At 54.6% G+C, this 21076-nt stretch overlaps 2 protein-coding genes across 13 annotated transcripts; one reads left to right on the plus strand and one right to left on the minus strand.

Annotated features, from left to right (window-relative positions):
- Positions 1-321: 321 nt before the first annotated feature.
- On the minus strand, positions 322-12942 carry LOC102909781 (chloride channel protein ClC-Kb). Of its 12 annotated transcripts, none has more exons than XM_076565595.1 (21): positions 12849-12942; positions 12243-12348; positions 11491-11619; positions 10933-11061; positions 9309-9448; positions 8862-8939; positions 8711-8789; positions 8502-8627; positions 8110-8194; positions 7939-8040; positions 7297-7381; positions 6870-7043; positions 5709-5778; positions 5435-5545; positions 4874-5087; positions 3661-3794; positions 1617-1705; positions 1391-1474; positions 1094-1180; positions 744-787; positions 322-489 (listed from the first exon to the last, which is right to left on the minus strand). In XM_076565595.1, exons 2-21 carry the CDS (start codon positions 12340-12342, stop codon positions 417-419), a joined length of 2133 nt encoding a protein of 710 aa, XP_076421710.1. In that variant the 5' UTR covers positions 12343-12348; positions 12849-12942; the 3' UTR covers positions 322-416. The 12 variants fall into 12 exon arrangements, with proteins under 12 accessions (XP_076421710.1, XP_076421707.1, XP_076421709.1 ...); XM_076565592.1 differs by having other exon boundaries at positions 5709-5883; XM_076565594.1 differs by having other exon boundaries at positions 7297-7453.
- A 332-nt stretch (positions 12943-13274) lies between these two features.
- Hspb7 (heat shock protein family B (small) member 7) lies at positions 13275-21076 on the plus strand. Its single transcript, XM_006975464.4, has 3 exons — positions 13275-18505; positions 19011-19144; positions 20328-21076. The coding sequence occupies exons 1-3, from the start codon at positions 18313-18315 to the stop codon at positions 20505-20507; spliced, it is 507 nt and encodes a 168-aa protein (XP_006975526.1). The 5' UTR covers positions 13275-18312; the 3' UTR covers positions 20508-21076.

A 21076-nucleotide genomic window follows, 5' to 3' on the forward strand; every position in this document is an offset into this window, starting at 1 on the left:
CATCTGATTGAGTGGAAGGGCTGGAGTGCCCAGTGGTCAGGCTGGAGCTGTCCCTTGAAGAGGATGAGCTGTGGGAGGCTGGCTTTGCTGTACCTGAGGTGGGGGTTGGGGGTGGGGAGGACACAGACCAAGTAGGTAGCATGAAGCTTGGTCCTTAGGGGACACCCCGTGACCGTTGTCTGGACAGACAAAATAATTGCAGGGATAGAGTACTCAAGGGAGCTCCTTGATCACCATGGTGTGGAAGGCACTAAAAGAGGCCTGTTTGAGCCTAGACGCCCTCCTTCTCACCCTTAAAGGAGAAGAGGGATGGACAGTAGCTCTAGACATCAGTTTTATTTTTCTCAGAAGCTCTTGGTTGGCAACAGACAACCCCAGAAGGCACAAGAGTCCCCCTTGGGGACACGTTGACGCCCTCATTTACTCTCAGCTCCTTCCGGACGGGGAGAAGTGAATGTGGGGCTCTCTTCTCGGCTGAGTGGAGACGCCCTGTTGTGCCAAGAAACTGAGCTGGGCAGCAGCTGAGGGGCTGGGTGCCAGGCTGCTGCCCCGAGGCTGTCATCCCTGTACCCACCCACCCCCTACCCCACCCCCACCCCCGCTGCCACCCCCTCCAGGCTGCAGACCCCAAGGCTGCCTCCCCCCTCCCATTGCTGCTCCCACCCCCTACTACCACCCCCTCAGGCCCCCCTCCACTGCCACCCCCAGGCTGCACACACACACACACACACACTCTGACTCACTTGGGGGTGGGCGGATTGGTCAGGGTTGAAATTGCTTTCTTCAACTAACAGAGAAATAGAAGGTAGGGAAGAGGAATGGTTAGAGGAGGTGAAAACCTGTCCCCTCGGGGGCTTAGGCTTGGTGGCTCCCCTTAAGGAAGATTTAGATCGTGTGTGTGTGTGGGGGGGGTCCTGTCCCATGCATAGATAGAATCAAAGAACCCAGAGAGTGGCAGCCAATGTTTGGGGTCCCAGGCCCAGTGGCCACCCTCATCCGTTAAGTGGGTTACATCAGAGTCCTTAAGCTTTTGGCAGGAAGGAATTTGGTAATCCCACATCCTCAGCTTTGCCCGCCCTCAAGATCCTAGTACCTCCACCCAGGTCACGGAGCCCACAGCTCTGCCCCGTGACGTCACGAACAGCAACTGAAGGTTCAGCAGCTCAAAGAGGTTGTGTGTCTGGAGGGGGGTTGAGAGGGAGGGCTGACATCCCTCTGCCCACAGACCCTTCTCTATGCCTGGTGAGCAGACGGCGATGTGCAATCTGACCACTAGGGGGAGCCAGAGTCCACGCGAGGCGCTGGGCGAAGCCTCCGATGGAAGGAACCTGGTGGTCCACCATCAACCAGCCTCCCCCAACAGGCCTCCATCCCCACTCTCTAGTTTTACCTCATGCAGGGAGGTCTCTGGGGACAGCTTCAGTGTCACTGGTTGTGTGGGGCAACCACTCGCCAAGATATCCTGGAGACAGGGCTGGGAACAGGGGGCCTGGGCTCAGCCACCTTCTTCTAGATCCTCATCTCCGAACTCCTCTCTCTAAAAGGTTAGCCATCTCCTCCTCTCACGGCCTGGCTCACCAGCCCCACCCTGTCCCCACACCTGGCAGGGGACCCACCTGTTGGCCTGGAGCCCAGGAAGCTGGCTCAGTCTGGAGGGCTTGCACCAAGTCCGTCCTTTTCACAATGGCCACCAGCGTCTGAGACTCTGGGAAATGCAGAGGGAGGGATACATTATGGACATAGAAGTCGCATTTGCTGAGTGCCTACTATGTGCCAAGAACTTGCAGGGTGCTCCCATGTCTGAGGAAACTTACATAAGCATGTGTGTGGCCTTTAGAATGCTTATCACCCAATTTACGGAAGAGGAAACTGAGGCTTTGGTCGGTTAATTGTTGCCCTAAACCATTCAGCTTCCAAAGGAACATGGCAGCTGAGGGCAGCTAGGCAAGGATGCCAGCAGGCCAGTGGACATTCTGATACCCTCACCACCCATTTTAGGAGGGAGAAACTGAGGACATTAGCCTCAGCATTTGGGTGTCACAGCTGGGCTTTCTTCTGGTTTCTGTCCAGTTAAAAATCTGAGTCACTTCAGTGGAAGAGTGAACCCCGAGGCTCACTATAATCTGAGATCCTACTGAGTTCTGGGGCTGAGCCAGCCTGACTGGCCTGGACACACTGTGGGAGTTTACAGGAATCCAGAGAGTTGGTGGGTGTTCTTCACTGAGGATCTGACTTGATATTTTCTCTTCTCTCCAGTAAATAGAAACCCTGGGACTAGACATGGCTTCTGTAGCTCAGTAGCAGGGAGCTTGCTGAGCATTCACCCGGCCCTGGATTCAGTCCCTAGCACCACAAACGCACTTGGCAACTAGATATCACAGTAGAAATGCCCCTCCCTCATTATATATATAAACTAGCTACTTCCTGGGTGGGCTGTGGGTATCCAGAGGTCTGTTTCATTGGGAGTTCTATGACCCAAACCAATTCTAGGAGGTGAAGCCTCTGGCAGGGCTATCCTTCTTCTCCTCCTCCTCACTTTTATTATTTATTTATTTATTTATTTATTTATTTATTTATTTATTTATTTATGTGTATGCAGTGTTCTGTCTACACATATGCCTGCCCACCAGAAGAGGGCACCAGATCTCATTACAGATGGTTGTGAGCCACCATGTGGGTGCTGGGAATTGAACTCATGAACTCAGGACCTCTGGAAGGGCAGTCAGTGCTGTTAACCTCTGAGCCACCTCTCCAGCCCAACTTTATTCCTCCTGGTGAGGGCATATAGATGGCAGTGGTTGTACCTGCTGCTCACTGCTCAAGTGGCCTGCGGGAGGGCAAAAGGGCACCAGACTCCAACAGTGCCACCCCTGCCAAGTGTGCAGAGAGGGGACATTTTTGGATGGATAGGTGCCCTAGTGAGGTTCAGTAGCTCCTCCCCCACCTGGGTTATCTTCTCTGCTTAGGTACTGTGCTTTGTGGACTAGAGAGGGTACTTGGGTTAGATCCCTCCCTAAGACTTAACACCATTCATCTGTCTTTAAAAGGATGAGCTTGCTGGGCAGTGGTGGTGCATGCCTTTAATCCGAACACTCAGGAGGCAGAGTCAGGCAGATCTCTGTGAGTTCGAGGCCAGCCTGGTCTACAGAGGAGATCCAGGACAGGCACCAAAACTACACAGAGAAACCCTGAAACCCTATCTCAAAAAACAAAAACAAACAAACAAACAAACAAAAAGAATACGCTCATCTTGGCAATCGGAATCGGGTGGTGGGGCACTTAGGGATGAAGGGAGGAAGCTTCTGGAAGACCCCAGCAGTAGCCCTGTTGTCAATATTAGCACACAAGGCTTGGTTCCCCAAATCCAAAGAACCAGTCTCAGGCTGCCTTACAAGCACCCCTTATCTTTAGTTTAAATACATCACCCCTTCTTTCTCCAGGAGAAGTGGTGTTTAGGTCTATTTTCTCCACGAAGAAATGAAACTCAGAGAAATTAAGGTACTAGCCCCAGGTCACACAGCCACCCAATTGCCCAATTGCAGAGCCTGGGTTAAGGAGCAGATCTGACGCCATGCTTACCCTTGTTGCCTTAGAGGAAAGTGAAGGGAAGCCCAACCCCTCCTCCCAGGCAGCCACGTTCTCCTCACAGCTGCTACATACCTGTAGTCTCCACCAGGGGGTACTGGGGCACATCTGTGGAGATCACAACCTTGACTACCTCCTCTAGGGGCATGTCTTTGGCCAGTGTGGTGAGGGTACAGTTCATGAAGTGACTCACAGTCACCAGGTGGGAGCTGTGGGCAGAGGCAGGCACCTGTCAAGTCCTAGAATGGGGAGATACCGGCCCCCGGGACAAGGCAGGGTTATCCCAAGGCACCTTGCTGGGAGAAGACCCATGTTTCTCAAGGATGGGTTTGGAGGAGTCCATAAGTTCTAGACCAGTGATTCTCAACTGTCCTAATGCTGCCACCCTCTAATACAGTTCCTCGGAGTGTGGTGACCCCATAAAACTGTTCTTGTTGCTACTTCATAATTGTAATTTTGCTACTGTTATGAATTGTAGGTCTCCCTGTTTCCCCCATGGTCTTAGGTGACCCCTGTAAAAGGGTCATTTGACCCAAAGGGTTTGTGACCCACAGGTTGAGAACCACTGCTCTGGAAGCTATGAGAACCACACATATCTTCCTTTGTGTTTTGTTTTCGAAACAGGGTTCCTCTGTGTAACAGCCCTGGCTGCCCTGGGACTCTCTTTGTAGACCAGGCTGGCCTCAAACTCAGAGATCCACCTGCCTCTGCCTCCCAGAGTGCTGGGATTAAAGGCATATGCCACCACTGCCCAGCTAGAACCACATGTATCTCCCCCCCACACACACACCCCCGGAGCTGAGGACTGAACCCAGGGCCTTGTGCTTGCTAGGCAAGCACTCTACCACTGAGCTAAATCCCCAACCCCAAACCACATGTATCTTAAAGGCTGGGAAATTGAGACTTGTTTGGAGCTGGACCTTGGATTCAGTGACTCTTGAAGTCTTTGAGATATGCCACTTTGGGGACCGAAGATGCTAGGGTACAGTCTGGTCAAGGAAGGACCTCGGAGCCCATTTGCATGCCAATCACCCAGAAAGGCCATCAGAGCAGGGGAGGGAAAGAGAAGGGCACCCCATCTGGTGCTCATTCCCTATCAGCCTTGCCTGCTACAGACCCAGGTTCTCACCCAGCACATGGGGTCCTGGGGATGTCGAGGACCAGAGGGCAGTTATGTATCAGCCCTACACCCCTATAGTTCAAAGTCAGCTGTGCTGGTGTTTTCCAGGGGTCCCTCCACCCCCAGACCACCCAGCATCATCACTTCATCAGCCAGCCTGAGGCTCACCCAATTTTGCGGCCACGAATCCATGGCAGATATGGCAGTTTCTTGACAATGATGGTGCCGTCGTAAAAAGAGGGCTGGTAGCTCTGAGTGATGGCGTTGGCCACCAGCACTGCCATCAGCACGGGCAGAGCGTGAACAATCTGGCCAGTCAGCTCAAAGGCCAACAGCGCCGTGGAGATGGTGTGGGTCACCGCCCCCGAGAAGGCAGCCGCACCTGCAGGAATGGAACCACGGAGGGTGACTCAGGCCAGGAGCCAGGCTCACCCAGAGGGCAAGGTGGGCACAGCGTGACCGTGGTCAGGTTCAGCAGTGCGTTAAGAGCACGTCCTGGCAACTGTTGGGAGTACCTGGTCATGGCAGGATACTGGGAAAGGGATTCAGAGCAGGTGGAGGATGGGGGAAAAAAAGAGAAAGCTGGAAGGCCTGGGGGATGGGACGGCTCAGGGAGTGGACAGGCCTGCTGAGGAGCGTGGGCACACTGGATGGTTCAGTGACATGCACTTCTCCTGTGGCAGTCCAACCCATGAAGTCTGCCCACCTGCTGGTCCCAAGTCCACTCACCTGCCAGAGCATAGGCCCCAGGCATGATGGGATTGACCTCACCTCCAGCCACGATGCCCTCTGGGAAGGTGACAGACAGGGCCTCTCCCAAGAGACGCCCGATGACAGCTCCTGCCACAGACTCAGGGTGAAGGGGCAGTCAGGCTGACCTGACCCCCCAAGGCTCTCAAACCCTGCCTCATCCCCAGTACCACCTTGGGAGGGAGATGGTATGGGGAAGCCATGGCCCTAACGGCCCTGATCCCTCTCAGGCCTTTGGAACTCCTTATCTTACCGTAGATAAATATGGGCAAGAAGTACCCAGCGGGGATGGGAATGGTGGTCGCCAGAATCAGCATCCAGAACTGCAGGGAGGTTGTACGCACATGGCAGGAGTTAGAAGCAAACAGTCGGGCATGGACGAGGGAGGGATGGGAGGTTCCTAGAGAAAAGGTGCCCAGGATCTGGCACTAGAGATGACACCAACCAGGGGAAGGAACCAATCCTCAATAAAGCACCCACTGTGTGCAAACCACATGCCAGGGCTGTTCCTCTCTTCTCTCTCAGGCTGTCCTTTATGAAAGAGCAGCTATTCCATCTCAAAGAATAATGGGGACCAAGGGTCAGTGTGTCAGGCTCTTGCCGCTGAGCCTGACCACTTCAGTCTGGTCCCTGGAATCCACATGGTTGCTGGGGAATAATTCTCCTGTACACCTTGTATATTATACTGTGATTGGTTTAATAAAGAAGCTGCCTGGCCAATAGCTGGACAGGAAAAGGTTAGGTGGGAAAACCAGACTGAAGACACTGGGAAGAAGGATGGAGTCAGAGGAGTCGCCAGCCAGACACAGAGAGGAAACAGGAGTGTTGAGATGAGAGGTAACACCACGTGGCAGAATGTAGATGAATAGAAATGGGTTAATTTAAGTTGTAAGAGCTAGTTAATAAGCCTGAGCTATCAGCCAAGCCTTTATAATTAATATTAAGTCTCCATGTTGGTTATTTGGGAACTGGTGGGCAGGGAAAGGAAAGTCCACCTACACATGGTGGAAGGAAAAAACTGACTTCTGTAAGTTGTCCTGTGATCTCCACATTACACTATGGCATGCTGGCACACACTCAAATGCCCACACTCATGCACATGCACACACATGCATTCTTGTAAAGAAAAAGAGAACTAGTTGCCGTGGGTCATGGCTGTCACCCAGTACCTGGGAGGCTGAGGAAGGAGGAACATAAGTTACAAGCCTGGGCTACACAGTGAGACTGTACCCCTCAAATGAAGGAAGAGGAGGAAGAGAAAGGGGAGGAATTGCGGCTGGGAGGGTATGTGAGGCACACAGTGGGTCAGGGTCAGGTCAGGGGGTTGGTAGGAGGCAGGGCTCTAGGCTTCAGCTCAGGGAGAAGACCCTCTCACCCAGGACTGGCCATGACTCTGCCCATACAAGGGGCCCACCTTCATGACCAGGAAGAAGGCCAGAGTCCCAAAGACAGTGAACTGCGGGTGGCACCATTCCAGCCACAGGTTGTCGGGGTCTGGCTCTGCTGGCCAGGGTGGGGACGAGTTCCGGGTCATCAACGCCCATGAGTTGTTGTCAAACAGTGTCTCCAAATGCTCTCCCATGGACAGCTGGGACAGAGACAGTGGCAGGTCAGCATGTCCCCGTCTGTCCCCTCACCCACCTGAGCCTCAGCTACTCTATCCCTTCCTAGCTGGGGACCCTGAGGACGGCTCTGCCATTGCTGAGCTACAACCTCGTCCTCTGAAAAATGACCTGTAGGCATTTTCCTTAGTGGGGTTTGAGGGGACGGAGTGAAAAAATACAGCTGGAAGAGACCACAAACGGGGCTCACCACCCACCACCCAGCTCAGCGCCCCTTACCCGGGAAGCCATGAAGCGGCCCACACCAGGCGGATAGGTGATGGAGGCCAGGATCAGGGCGGCCAGAGCTGAGTACAAGGGCTTGCTGTAGGGGACAAGAGTTTCATTTCGTCTCCTCTCCTTCCCCACAGCCTTGGGGTTCACACTGAAGAAAGGACTACAGAGGAGAAAAGATAGAAACTTCCAGATTCACGCTCCCCCCCCACCCCCACAAGAAGAAAGAGGTGGACCGAGACCAGGGGACCTGGTGTGAGATGGGGAGAGGCTGGAGGAGAGTTTGGGACGGAAAGGGACTGGGATGCAGGAGTAGCAGGCCAGGATGAGGACTGGGATGCAGGAGTAGCAGGCCAGGATGAGGACTGGCCTTGCTGGCCCAGGGCATGAGGAATGCTAAAGGGAGGTGTGCATGCTTGAGGTTGAGAGAGGAGAGGCAGGGATCAGGGAGGGGGGTGTGAACTCGGGGATCAGAGACTCGGTGGGGGGTCTTCATTTTCACATAAGCGGGGCAATGGCTATAGGACTTGACAGGGGGCTACAAGTGAGGTGTGAGCGAGGAGGAGCTTTGGAAAGAAGGGTTCAGTGAAAGGGCTGGGTCTTTATGGGAGGTTGGAAGTGGGCCACTCCCTGAGGGGCCCAGCCTACCTGGTGGCTAGCAGTTTGGAGGTGAACCCATTGGCCTTGAGGAAGAATAAGAAAGTTCGCTGGCAGAAGTTGTACCCGCAGCCCAGAATGCCACAGATGGCCCTGGAAGTGGAGGTGAGGGTGAACTACCTTAGCTTGAGTATGGCTTTTAGAGTTTGGGACCCCACTCACCCCAGGACCACAAAAAAGAAGATCTCCGGTAAATCAAAAGGTATGTCCACCGGAAAGCTGGTCTTGTAGATGGAGGTGATGGTCTCTGGAGAAGTAAGAACGTGGGGTTCAGATGCCAGTCTTCCCCACCCAAAGGCTCAGAATAAATCACACAAGGGTGGACATGGCATCAGACCTAACCCCGGAATTTCCCTGCAATGCTAGGCACCTGGCTAGTCTCCCAGCGGGACTCAACTCTTCCTGCCCTTAGGACTCTCCACCCGGCCATCCATGCTTAACATAGGTCAGACCCTGTGTTCTCTTTGAAGGACAGGGAAGAGGAAGGAGGAGTAGAGGGAGGAAGAGGGGGCAGAAGAGGAAGGGTGGAGACGAGGTCCCCATTCGGGGCTCACCCTGCTCACTGTTGAAGACCGCCAGGAGGCGGAACATGAAGGCCCCGCAGGTGGCAGCGAAGAAGCCCCTCCAGTAATCCCAGACGGAGAAGTGAGAGGACATGACCTCAATGCTGAACAGGACACCTAGGGGACACACAGCTCAGAAGGACCCCTACCCCCTGGCTGCAGGACACAGACGGGGGAGGGGGGGGCGCGGGAGCTCTCACCGCTAAAGGGGGCTGCGAAGACTGTGGCCACGCCCACTGCCGCTCCTGCGGCCAGCATTTCCATTTCCTTGGTCTTATTCTAGGAGGAAAAGTATCCTGGGCTCTGCTCTCCACACCCCTCCCCAAGGAGGCCCAACCCCGTGCTTCTCACCTCAGATTCCCTGATGACTTTGGTGCGCAGACGGCCCAGGTAAGCAGCAATCATCACACTCAGGTGCACGAAGGGGCCCTGCAGGGTGAGGCAGTGCGGTCCTGTTGCTGGGGAAGCTGGACTCTACCTCTCCACCCTTCCTATTCCCCCCTCCCCTTCCTCCTCTCCTCTTTTTCCCTCTCCCCACACCCTTCTTTTCCCCTCCACCACTTCCTTCTCTTTCTTCTTCCTTCTTAGGGCTTAGGAAAGAGAGCACAAGATTGCCCAGCAATGGACTACCACCACATCCTTGTCTTTTTTTTTTTTTTTTTTTTTTTTTGGGTGATATTTGTGGGCCTGGATGTGCTCCCCCAGGACTGGGCTCCCCAAAGCTAGGCTGGCTGTAGTGTGGAATATGGAAATCAGGGCAGGACAATAGGGTGGCAGATGGGCCCTCCGTGTCTGTACCAGTTTTCCCAGGAAGGAGGTACTGCCTGTTGCCAAGGTGCAGGAGAGGCCCGTCACCTTGGCCCCAAAGTTCTTGATGTCTAGGTAATCCTCCAAGATCACACCAGACAAGATGGTCTTCACCTCTGGGATTCCAGACCCTGGTTCAGGTAGGTAGAGGACAAAGGGAAAAAGGGTCTGCATTAATTCTTTTAGCACCCTGTGAACACAGCACTCTTGGGGTACTTTCCTATGGAGCCTTTCTTGTGGAGCTTTTTCTTCTGAACTGCAACATTCCTACCTAGAGCAGGAAGGGAGGCTGGTTAAGATTCAAGAAATAAACTGCCTATGGTGGCTCATGCCTTTAATGCAGCAGTCAAGAAGCAGAGGCAGACAGATCACCATGAGTTCAAGGTCAGCCTGGTGTAGGTATCAAGTTGCAGGCCATCTAGAAGTATATAATAAGACCCTGACTTTATTTTTTTTCTTCTTTAAGAAATAAACTCATGGGCCTAGAGAGATGGCTCTGAGGTTAAGAGCACTGAGTGTTCTTTCAAAGGACCCGGGTTCAATTCCCAGCACCCATATGGCAGCTCACAACTGTCTGTGACTCCAGTTCCAGGAGACCCTCACACAGACATACATGCAGGCAAAACACTAATGTTTATAAAATAAAAATAAAGCTGGGCGGTGGTGGCACACACCTTTAATCCCAGCACTCCAAGGCAGAGGCAGGCAGATCTCTGTGAATTCTAGGCCAGCCTGGTCTATAGAGTGAGATCCAGGACAGGCACCAAAGCTACACAGAGAAACTCTGTCTTGACAAAAAACAATAAACAAACAAACAAACATTAAAAAAAAAAGAAAGAAACTCACAAGGCACAGGAAACTCCTGAAATTTACAGGATTCAAAAAGCTCCTCCCCCAAGGTTGTATCAGCAGTAACAAACACAGGGGAGAGGCAATGTTCTGATAGTTGGTAGAACTGCCTACAATTCTCACTTTTCATTAGTTGCCACCCATGCTGGGATGGGATTTTTTGGTGATGCAGAGGCCTTTGAATCCTCTAAGCTCCTGTAGCTCACCCCTCACCCATATTCTGTAAGCCCAGTAAACTCATGGCTTCCGAAATGTGAAGTTATTGCTTTGGTCTGTTGTTGGTTCTCTATATGGGATGAGCACACATTTGTGTCTCCTCAGAAAAAGTCACAAAACAACCTCATACTCCCTATGAGTAGGATTCATAACAGTTGCCAGAAGAAGAAACTGGGGGTCAGATGTACCTCCAAGATCCCCCTCACCCCGCATCCCCCACAGAGACTGTAGCTGGAGGTAGCTCCAGAGACCTAGGGGATCTGGTCATTGGCTGTAGTCCTAAATGGGAACCAATCCTCCTTTTCGGCCCAGAGGAGCCCAGGGAAGTCAGACAGAACTGGTGATGTTCCTGGTCCCCTGCTGTCCCTCTCCTGAGTAACTTTGGGTAGGTGGCCTGGCTCTTCCAAGCCTGCATCCTCAGCACTAACAATAGCATGTCACTGTTCCCTGTCCTCCCTCCTCAGAAGCCTCACAGGATGTGAAAACATTTGGCCCCATGGGGACTGCAGGACAAGGCAGCCTGGCCAGAGACCAGGTGACCATGACTCACCTCCAGAGGATGGCGTGATGCTCTGTGAGAAGCCGGAGGAGAAGGACAGGAGGGCCACAGGGTACACAGTCCAGGAGAGATACCGGAGCAGGTGGCCGTCCCCAACTTCCCTGTACAGCCACTTGTGTGCTGGGGATGCCCAGCTGTCAGGGAGCCACTCAGAGCCTCTCCAGGCCTGGGGACAGACACTACAGTGCCCACTGACAGACCAGGGAAGGGCCCACCGCCACCCAATGAGAAGCAGGGAGAAAACTCTGCCTGGGGTCAAGGGCCATTGAACGGATAGCAAGGTGGGAGAGAAGGAACAGGGGTGACCAAGCTCAGATGAGGGAGGCTCCACCCTCTCTGTGTAGATGAGATGGCAGAGGCCCAGCAGGGTACAGAGCCTGCCCAGAGACACACAGCAAGTCAAGAGCCAAGTAAAGTTCAATTCCAGGCCTGGCCACTCACGGTCCTGCCCCACTCCGATGCCCCTGGCTGTCCAGCTGGCATCCCAAGCCTAATGCAGGATTCCTATTGCCCCGAGGGGGTGTGCATACCATGCCGGGGAGGCCTCACCTCTGACCACACTCCTGACAGCGAAGTTCATGGCGTAGCTGATGAGAGCCATGAGCACCCCGAGGGCCATCAGGAAGTACCAGTCCTCACCCACGCGGAACAGGCGCTTTTTCAGCCACTCCAGGCCCCCTGGGCAGGACACTGGGGTCACACAGCTCCTTCCCTGGGGGCTGCCCAGGCTCTGGGCAGGGAGGGCCAGGCAAAACAGGATAGGAACCCTGGGGCCAACGTCCAAATGATGAAGAGGGACTCCGCCTCACAGGAGGATCAAGCATGATTTGTGACAAGTGTGTGCGGTGACACTGTGAGCACCATGCCTGGACCCCTGCAGAAGACCTTTGACCTTCCCCTCCAGCCCCGCCCACACGGGGAACTGGAGGAGCGGTTAAAGAGGCTGTGGGGACGGGAACCTGGCAGCTCTGGTCAGTGTTTGTGTAGGGTCTACATCCTAGAGAGCACTGTGAGGAGGGTGTCCAGCTACATCCCTAGTCACCAGCTTCCGGCCCCACCTCGAAGCTCGCCCTCTCTGGTGTGGCCACCAGTGCCTGGGCCTGAGCTCTGCCTCTTTCTGGGGTCCCCGCTCTCTCTGGCCTCTGGCTACAAAGATTCAAGGGGAACATACAGACCCTTCCTCTTGCCACCCAAGAGACTCTGTGTGTGTCATCTGGAAGCAGACAGAAGCGGGGAGATCTTGGGCCTAGGGCGGATGCTGTTCTGTGCGGACTCTGAGATAAAGAGGACCCAGTTCTTACCCTGGATGCTTCTGCGGATGCGTGGACACGGACTCCACAATTCTCGCAGAGTCACTGGCTTCCCTGAGGAGCCCTCTCGAAGTCCCACTAATTCCTCCATTGTTTTCTAACAAGTGGACAGTTGCTCGGTGAGCCGGCCGCTGCGCACCTGTGCCCCATTTCTAGCAAAGTCCAATGCACTCTGCTTCTTAAATAAGAGGGAAAGCTGTGTGTATTGTGCGTGTGCGTGTGCCACGTGACCCATTGGGATTTTGTGTGTGTCTTATCTGGAAGGTTCCATCTTATATGCAAGAAGGTCATTGTATAGTATCCTTCCATGTCCAGAACCAATTCCCTGTTCTAACTCTCACTACTACCCCCGAGACACTCTAGGCTATTTCTACTCCTCGGAGTGGTCATTTTGCCCAGGGATAGCCTGTCCCTGTGGGGTCCCAATGGGCAGCTGTGATGTCCTATAGCCAGAAGACCCACCCCCAAGTCCTGAAGGAAATCCTTGAGGACAAACACCTCAAGGTCCCACACCCCCCCACACACACACATGTTTGCACTGACCCTGGCAGATGCTGTCCAAGTCCGTGCCCCACTCAGCACCCAGCTGTCCCTCACCTGCCAGTGCGTCCTGCTGAAGCCCGGACGGGCCCTCGGACACAGCCTCTTTGTTTGTGGCACCGGTGCACCTGGACAGGTGTGCCCTCCACCAATCAACACCCTCCCCTCCCCTCCCCTCCCCTCCCGGGGTTAAGGAAGCCATTACGAATGTCCTTGAGAAACTGGTCAGAACTCACCAGACTGACCAGGAAGCTTCTGAGGAGTTGGGAGGGGCGGACTGTCTCAGCTAGAGAGCTAGGCAGAAGGAGCATGCTCTAATGCTGGAGGACCCTGGGGCCTCCTGGGGTCTGAGCCTGGGAACAGAGCCGCTGAACGTGCAGGATAGGGAGGGTCCTCTACCGTAGCTGAGCCTCGGGGTCTGGACTCTCAGCTGGACACGGAAAAGGGTTTCAAAGTAGAAGAGGAGGGGGAGAGGAGAGGGGTGCAGCTGAAGACACATGGGTACAGAGTAATGGGGTCACCATGGCTGGCCCCACAATGCTCAGAATTGTCCCAAATGACTGAGTTCTCCCCAAATCCAGGGAGCCGGCCCATAACAGCATGACAGAACTATAAGGTTTCTTGTCCGAGATCACAGAGGCTAGCTGGGGTGGTGGCATGTACCCGCTACCACCACCTCAAAGACCCCAGAGGCTGAGGGTCAGAAGCAGGACTCCCACCATGGCTTGCCTACCCCTAAGCATGCACACTGTTCTGTGGGCTCGCTTTGACAACCCCATCTCATTCAGGGGAGGAGAGGAAGGCGAGAGCAGTGAACTGGGAGGTTTGGAGACCACAGACAAGTAAATGAACGAGCTTTTCATCTAGTTCCTAAATCTCAGAAAACTGCCCCTCAATGCCCAGCTCCCTTGAGCTGTGGCTCTGGCTGGGCCCTCTGAGAAAATGTCATGAGGAGATGGCAAAAAAAGTGTGTGTGTGTGTGTGTGTGTGTGTGTGTGTGTGTGTGAATATGTGTGTGCATGTGCATATGTGTACACATGTATGTGTGTATGTGCATGTGTATATGTGTGTGCATGCATCATCTGTGGGTGTGTGCACATGTACATATGAGTGTGTGTGTGTGTGTGTGTGTGTGTGTGTGTGTGTGTGTGTGTGAAGCACTGCTCTGCTATTCAGTGCAGCCTCCACCCTTGTGAACTGGAGTAACGACACCACTTTGCAGATGCTTGATGAAAGAGAAATACAGTCTCTTAAGGATGACCACATGGCAGAGCCTGAGCTCGGCCCGGACAGTCTGTCCCATCTCCAAGCTCCCAAAGCTTTAGTAGGAAACGGACACGGTATAAAGAGTTTGTGCCTGGGGCTACTTTTAGAAGATTTTGGAGCTCTCGATGCAGCTCAGTTAGTAACTGAGTGCCTGCCCAGCATGCATGAAGCCTGCCCAGCATGCATGAAGCCTGCCCAGCATGCATGAAGCCTGCCCAGCATGCATGAAGCCTGCCCAGCATGCACGAAGCCCTGAGTTCGGTCCCTAGCACCACATAAACCCAGTGTGGTGGCACATGTGTGCAGTCCCAGTTCTTGGGAGGTTAGAGGCAGGAGGATGGAAAGTTTATAGTCATCTTCCTCTTCACAGCACATTGGAGTGCAACCTGGGTTACATGTGTCAAGAAGGAGGAGGAGGAGGGAAAGAGGAGGAAGAGGAAGAGCAAAGAAAAATCTAGGCAAGGGGTAATTTGCCCGTCTCCCCTTGCCACCCTGGTCAAAGCCACCAGTCTGAAAACATGTTCCTCCAGTGACCCGATTGAAATCTGAGACTCTTAACAGCGTCTAACCCTAGCTACTTCAAAACAGGAGCGGGTAGGTTTTCTGTGATGTAGCGGGGAGGGGCCTACTGTTCTACACAGCCAGGGCCACCTTCGCCTACCCAACTGTCAACAGATGGTTAGCTGTTCTGTGGACAACCCAAACATGTCCCTGGTCTTGGCAGCTAGCTGGCACTAGAGTCACAGCTGGCCTCACATGTCCACACCCCGCTGTGAGCACCAGGAAACTGAGGCAGGAGCGTCAGGGGTTCCTGTGGTCAAGGTAAGTGCCTCCCAAATGCACTAACCCTGCCTGCCAGTCTCCCCACCCCCAAGGTCTTCCTATGTCTTAGGAGCCTGAGCAGCAGAGGCAGCCCTCCTGTTAGACCAGGTCTGAAGCCGGAGCAGACTTGCCACCCAACTCCTTCCTTGATCGGAGCCCCAGCCACTTCTGGCCTGTGAGCCTGGCAGCATGGACCTGCCTGCCTTCCATTCATCCAAGTCTCCCAGGCCTAAACATCGCCCAGGAGGTGTTCTGTGAGTGGATTCTGGCCTTCAGGCTGGCTGTGTAAAGAGCTGAAGGGAAAGAATTCCTGGTCCTCAGCACCCCACATCAGAATCATTTTATTTGTTGATTGATTATATTATTAAATCACCAGGTTTATTTTGGGCCAAAGAGATGGTTCAGTGGTTAAGAGCACTTGTTCTTACAGAGGACCCCGGTTCAAGTCCCAACCCCCACATGGATAATTCACAATCCATCTGTAACTCCAGTTCCAGGGAATCCAACACCTTCTTCTGGTCTCCATGAGCACAGAGCATTCACATGGTACACATGAATACATGCAGACAAAACACACATAAGATTAAAAAATGAATGAATCTAATAAAAATTTTAAAGTTTTATTTTCTTTTTAATTATGTGTTTTTACATGTGGGTGCATAAGTGTAGTGCCCACAGAGGTCAGAGGCAGGGGTTGCATCTCCGGAGCTGAACTTACAGGTGGTTATGAGCCGTTGACTGTGTGTGCTGGGAACAAAACTTAAGTCCTCTGCCAATGTAGTACGATGAGCCATCTCTCCAGCTCCCCAGACCAGAATCCTGGGGAGCACCTGTGTTTCTGAAAATGCTCCCAGGGAGGAAGACGCCCCAAATTTAAGAGACTGGACCATCATCTTTTTTGGAGTCTTGGCTTTTGGAGTTCTTGGCTTTTTAAAAATATATATACTTTTTTATTCTGTGAGTATTAGTGTTTGCCCACCTGCATAACTCTGCACCACATGCATGCCTGATGCTCCTCGTGGAAACCAGAAGAGGGGCTCAGATCCCCTGGACCTGGAGTTACATGTGGCTGTAGGCCCCACATGGCTGGGAACGGAGCCTTGGTCCTCTGGAAGAGCAGCCAGTGCTCTTAACTGCTGTGCCATCTCGCCAGCCCCTGGGTTCTTGTGTTTTGACTGTCTCATGCTGCGTACTGTGCACTTGATCACCCTGACCCCACCCTGTGACCCCCTCACCCCATTCCCACTCCATCACTTCCTTCCTCCTAACTCACCCCCCCCATCCGAATGTCCCTCTTTCCCCAGACCCCGTGCAGACAGCCCGGCTGCTGTGCACTCACATTTGCAAGGTCATGCCATACGCAGGTGACAGTGCCCCACCACGTGCCTCCCTCCCCATCCTTCCATTGCCACTGTCCTTCCGTCCCCTCTCCCGCCATGTCCCCTGGGCTTTTTGTTTTTGTTTTTCAAACAGGGTCTCAGGAATAATCACCTCCAGCTTCTTATGAAGCTGAGACTGGCCTTGAACTCCTCCTGAACCTCCTGGGATGACAGGCATGTGCCACTCCACCCAACTATAGACTGGGTCATCTTGGAAGCTCCTCCTGCCTCTGTGATCTGTCAGACGCATGCCTGGTGTCAGAGAATGACCTTGATGACCTTTTGAGGTCCTGCCTGGCCACTGAAGCCAGAGGACTCAAATATTTATGTGGATGACTCCTCAGGGATGTGGGGGAAAGGAGGGGGGATGGTGGGCGGGTGTGGGGGAGTAAAGAGAGCTGACACCCAGCAGCCGTGACTCAGGCCCTCAGCACCGTCACGGTGACAGCGTGTCTGCTTTTAGCTGTTGGCTCTTGTTTCCATGGAAGGCTGCTCTGGGGGGCCCCCACCTGACCCCCACGTCTTTCCATCTCATCTCAGTACAGGTGACTCCCTGAAGCCCTGCCAGCCAGGATAGGCAACACAGACTAGGTACCAGCAGGAGTCTGGGGGTGACATGTTCCTTTAGTGCCAACCATCGCTCAGACCCCCAGCTCTGCCCTGCCGTGTCCCAACTTTCCATGCCACCAGGAATGTAGCTCTGGGCTTGGCTCTGTGGACCCAGAGACAAGAGGCACAGACCTCACATTCAGGAACTCCTAGGTGATCCTGCCCCAGGAGCAGGGATGAGGGGTACCGAGAGGTGTCAGAACTCACGAAGACTATGTCACATTGCCAGGTGCTGGGGACTCTGGACAGAAGGCCAGGGCAACTAGAGGCTTCCCTGGGAGAGAGAAATGAAGTGGTTATATGGGAAGAAAGGGCAGGTTTGTGTTCCCAAACTGCCTGATGGACTGATGGACCACCTGCCTCCTGAAAGGGCCTCGCCTGGCTTCTGCCCAGGGTCACAGAGTCTGGGGTTCTACTCCGTGAAAAGAAAGAGGCTTCTTGGGCACAAGGGGCAGGCACATCTGGAATGGAATCCCAGCCATTCCAACTCTCGCAGGCCCAGCCCTTCCCCTCCTGGGAGGCTTTATTTCCTGGTCTCGAAACTGGCCTAAAAACTCCTCTTTTTGAGCCATGGGAGATCAAAAAGGGCTTTACCGGGAAAGGACAGCAGTGCCCAGAGATACCCTGGGAGAATCCAAGAGTCTCCTTTACCTGGACGTGAAATCCTGTGACTAAGATCCTGGGTGGAGTGAACTGTTGCCAGAAACTTAGCCTTCTAGACCTTTATGGACAATTATCAAATTATCTGCCCCTTCCTGAAGCTGGGCCCAACCCCCGCCCCCACCCCACCTCCAGCTTTCTTCTGTTCTGTCATTCAAGGTTCTGGAGAGCTGGGATGTGGGGGGCGGAGTGAGGTGGGGTGTAGGAGCGGAGTTCCTATGGGAGTTGACAAGGGTCCCCTAGGCATTCTCATCCCCTCCCTGGGCTGTCTCAGCCTTTCTGAAGAGACCACTGAACCTGGAGAGCCTGGCATCTCACAAACAGCCCCGCAGGGCTCTCACGCACGCCCTCTCCTCAGGAGTCAGATAAGGGAGGCACAGGTCCTGAGAACCAGTTTGAGAGGAGGGTCGGGTCCCTGGCTAGTGAGGGAAACAGCAAACCACAAAGTCCTGGAGCAGGCCCAGGGCAGGACCCACCCCCGGCCCTGGCCGCTACAGAGGCCCTTGGGGCTCTGGGCTTGGAGTGCCAGGCGATGAGCTCAGCCCTCCAACCCAGCCCGTGTGTCAGGCTGTCAGCAGGCCGTTTCTCCCAAGAAGATTTCCAGGCCCCTCTGGGCCCTGAAGAGGCCTAAATTTAGCCAGCACACAAGAGGCTGGCTTGGAGCCCAGGGACATCGGGCCTTATAAAGCGCTGGCAGTCGGGGCCCTGCACGCTTCCCTGGAGGCCTGCACCCACACGTTTCTCCAGTCCAGCCCCTGCCTGGACAGGGGCTCTGCTGCCTGTGGATGAGCCACCGGACCTCCTCCGCCTTCAGAGCGGAGAGAAGCTTTCATTCTTCCTCCTCCTCCTCTTCCTCTTCCTCTTCGGCCTCCCGTGCCCTCCCGACCCAGGACCCACCCATGGAGAAGGCTTTGAGCATGTTTTCCGAGGACTTCGGCAGCTTCATGAGGCCCCACCCTGAGTCCCTGGCCTTCCCAGGCAAGTGCTGAGGCTCTGAGGGGAGGGGACAGACTGAGGTGGGGACATCACTGAGCAGGCTGCGGCCACCCACCTGCCAGGACTGGGTGCTGCACGGGTTACAGCCACAGGTGGCTGCCCAGACAGACCCGGTCACCAGGACAGATATGGTTAGGACACAGGTGGGCCTCCTGGGGACAGTGGTGGCCCTAGGAGTGAGATGTAAACCCAGTAGTCCCACATGGAGGGCTGACTGGGATTGAGGGGTGGCTGCCTCCCAGAGCTTCCAGGCCTGGATAGAATTGCTAAAGGAGGGATTTGCATGCATAGATTACAGACTGAATAGCGAGGGGCCTGCCCCCCTGCCCCTCCTCCCGGGCCCCCCACTCCCCACAAGGTAAGTTGTAAGAGTGAGGAGTGGACCTGTTGTCTGGGAGAGGCACTCATTCCCCAAGGGAAGAGTGGAGACCCAGGGGTTCGGTTCAGGGCTTGCTGGGTGCCCAGCTTATAGCAGTTCTGCCCACAGCCCGTCCCGGGGGACAAGGCAACATCAAAACCCTCGGGGATGCCTATGAGTTTACAGTGGACATGAGAGACTTTTCCCCTGAAGATATTATTGTCACCACCTCCAACAACCACATCGAGGTGCGGGCTGAGAAGGTGAGTCTGGACCCTGCCCCACCCTGGGGGCCCCACCCCAGGGGCCCCACCTTCCCCTGGACTCTGCCTAGTTTAGCTGGTTTCTCTACTTGCACCTGACTTTGGAGACCTCATACCCTGACGGATGGATGTTCCTTCCCTGTCTCTACTCCCCAGGGCAAACTGTAGCCCATTTCCCGGTGGGCTCACAGTCCAGGGACTGCCTCACATCCCCCTCCAACCTAACGTTCACAGAACTTGTCTTTGGGCACCTGGGGATCCTCCAGGGATGAGAGAGGCATCTTGGGATGTGGGCAGAAGGGAACCTGGGTGGTTGAGACACGAGTGACCATGGTGGAATGAGGACAGCTCCTTGGCAGAAGGTAGAGGAAGATGGCCGTGGCTGGTCCAAGCTGGGCAGCGCAGTCCACTCATCCCATACCTCCACCCCTCTTTCATCCCAGAGCCAGAAGCGTGGGTCCTGTTTTGGTGCCTCCACACTGGGCCTGAGGCTGAGCAGAAGTCATGAAGTTCAGAGTCACACCCACCCTGAACCCCATGCACTTTACCCAGAGTCTCAGGATAGCTAGATCATCAGAGAAGGCATGGCCAGCAGACAGTGGCTGCCCCGGTCCTTAGGGCCATGCTATTCTTAGAGGATGTTTGCCAATCCTTCCTGAACACCCCCCAAGCCTGGCTAGCTCCCCTAATTCAGGCTGGACACTAAGAAGCCCTGCCAGGGGTTCGAGGACTGTGGGCCACTGACTGCACGTGCCAGCCCCACGTCCCAAGGGTGACTCACCCAGCCGACTCCGCTGGACACTATGTGCTAGCTGGACTGCGGGGGAGGGTGGTGGCCCTAGTGGTGGACACTCAGGGTGTCTGGGGATCCAGAGGGCACAGCTGTGTCATCTCCCCTCTGTGGCTCAAGAGTCCCAGACTTAGCTACTTCTAATGGAAGCTCAACCCTAACTGAGCCCCCCCTAACCCCATTCTACACCCAGCTCCCCTAGGGACCTCTGGAGGCCCTCTGCAGAGCCCCTGGCTCCTGGCTAGCCCACACCTCTGCGGCTCTCCCACACCTGATAGCAGTTGGGTAGCTGGGGACACAAAGAAGAGACTCTGTCTTGATTTGGGCACGACCAGGACCCAGGACGGGGCGAGGGCTAGGGCAGCCACTTCTGACCTGTCATCCCTTCCCCAGCTGGCTGCTGATGGCACAGTCATGAACACCTTTGCCCACAAGTGCCAACTACCAGAGGATGTGGACCCTACATCGGTGACCTCGGCCCTTCGAGAGGATGGTAGCCTCACCATCCGGGCACGGCGTCACCCACACACGGAACATGTCCAGCAGACCTTCCGGACGGAGATAAAAATCTGAGGGTCTCTCTATCCTTGCCCCCCCCCCATCTCCTCCTCAACTGGCCTGCTGGTGAGGTCGTCCTGACTCCTGACAATGGCCCCCAGAACATCTCAGTGTAGGTCCCATTCACTCCACACACTCTTAGGCCCCAGGTGGGTCACACACACGCACCCCAAACTAGGGCCCTCCTTCCCACCCAGGGCAGTCCCAAGACCCTCTTGCCCTCACCCAGATAGGACCTCCCTATCTTAGTTCACAGTAGAGAAGTTGAAGTATCATCTTGGGGAGAAAGATGGGGACTGAGCCTCTGAGCAAAAGACATCAACGGCATCTCTGCAGGGCACGGGACCAGGGACCCTCCCGGCAAGTGGAATGTAAGAGTTGGCCACAAGCAGAGCTGCTGGCCTCAGTGGACTGCCTCAGGCAAGCTACAGAGATAGCCATGACTGTCACCTCCCTGGGGCTGCAACTCTCCAAGCCTCAAACCCAGGGCTACCTGTCTGTCACTCTGGACCCCCATCAGCTACCTGTGCCAGGCAAGGACGCCTGTACCCCTGCGTTTATTAAAAAGGCACGAGGCTCCTATC

This window comes from Peromyscus maniculatus, chromosome 2, assembly GCF_049852395.1.
Source record: "Peromyscus maniculatus bairdii isolate BWxNUB_F1_BW_parent chromosome 2, HU_Pman_BW_mat_3.1, whole genome shotgun sequence".
Taxonomy (NCBI): Eukaryota; Metazoa; Chordata; class Mammalia; order Rodentia; family Cricetidae; genus Peromyscus; species Peromyscus maniculatus.

Coding starts and splice junctions, on each gene's coding strand:
- Hspb7 (XM_006975464.4), top strand. CDS start 18,313: ATGAGCCACCGGACCTCCTCCGCCTTCAGAGCGGAGAGAAGCTTTCAT. Junction 18,506..19,010: donor TGAGTCCCTGGCCTTCCCAG/GCAAGTGCTGAG, acceptor TTCTGCCCACAG/CCCGTCCCGGGGGACAAGGC. Junction 19,145..20,327: donor TCGAGGTGCGGGCTGAGAAG/GTGAGTCTGGAC, acceptor TCCCTTCCCCAG/CTGGCTGCTGATGGCACAGT.
- LOC102909781 (XM_076565588.1), bottom strand. CDS start 12,342: ATGGAGGAATTAGTGGGACTTCGAGAGGGCTCCTCAGGGAAGCCAGTG. Junction 8,041..8,109: donor TTCTTTTTTGTGGTCCTGGG/GTGAGTGGGGTC, acceptor CTCCACTTCCAG/GGCCATCTGTGGCATTCTGG. Junction 1,181..1,390: donor CAGAGACCTCCCTGCATGAG/GTAAAACTAGAG, acceptor ACCCCCCTCCAG/ACACACAACCTCTTTGAGCT.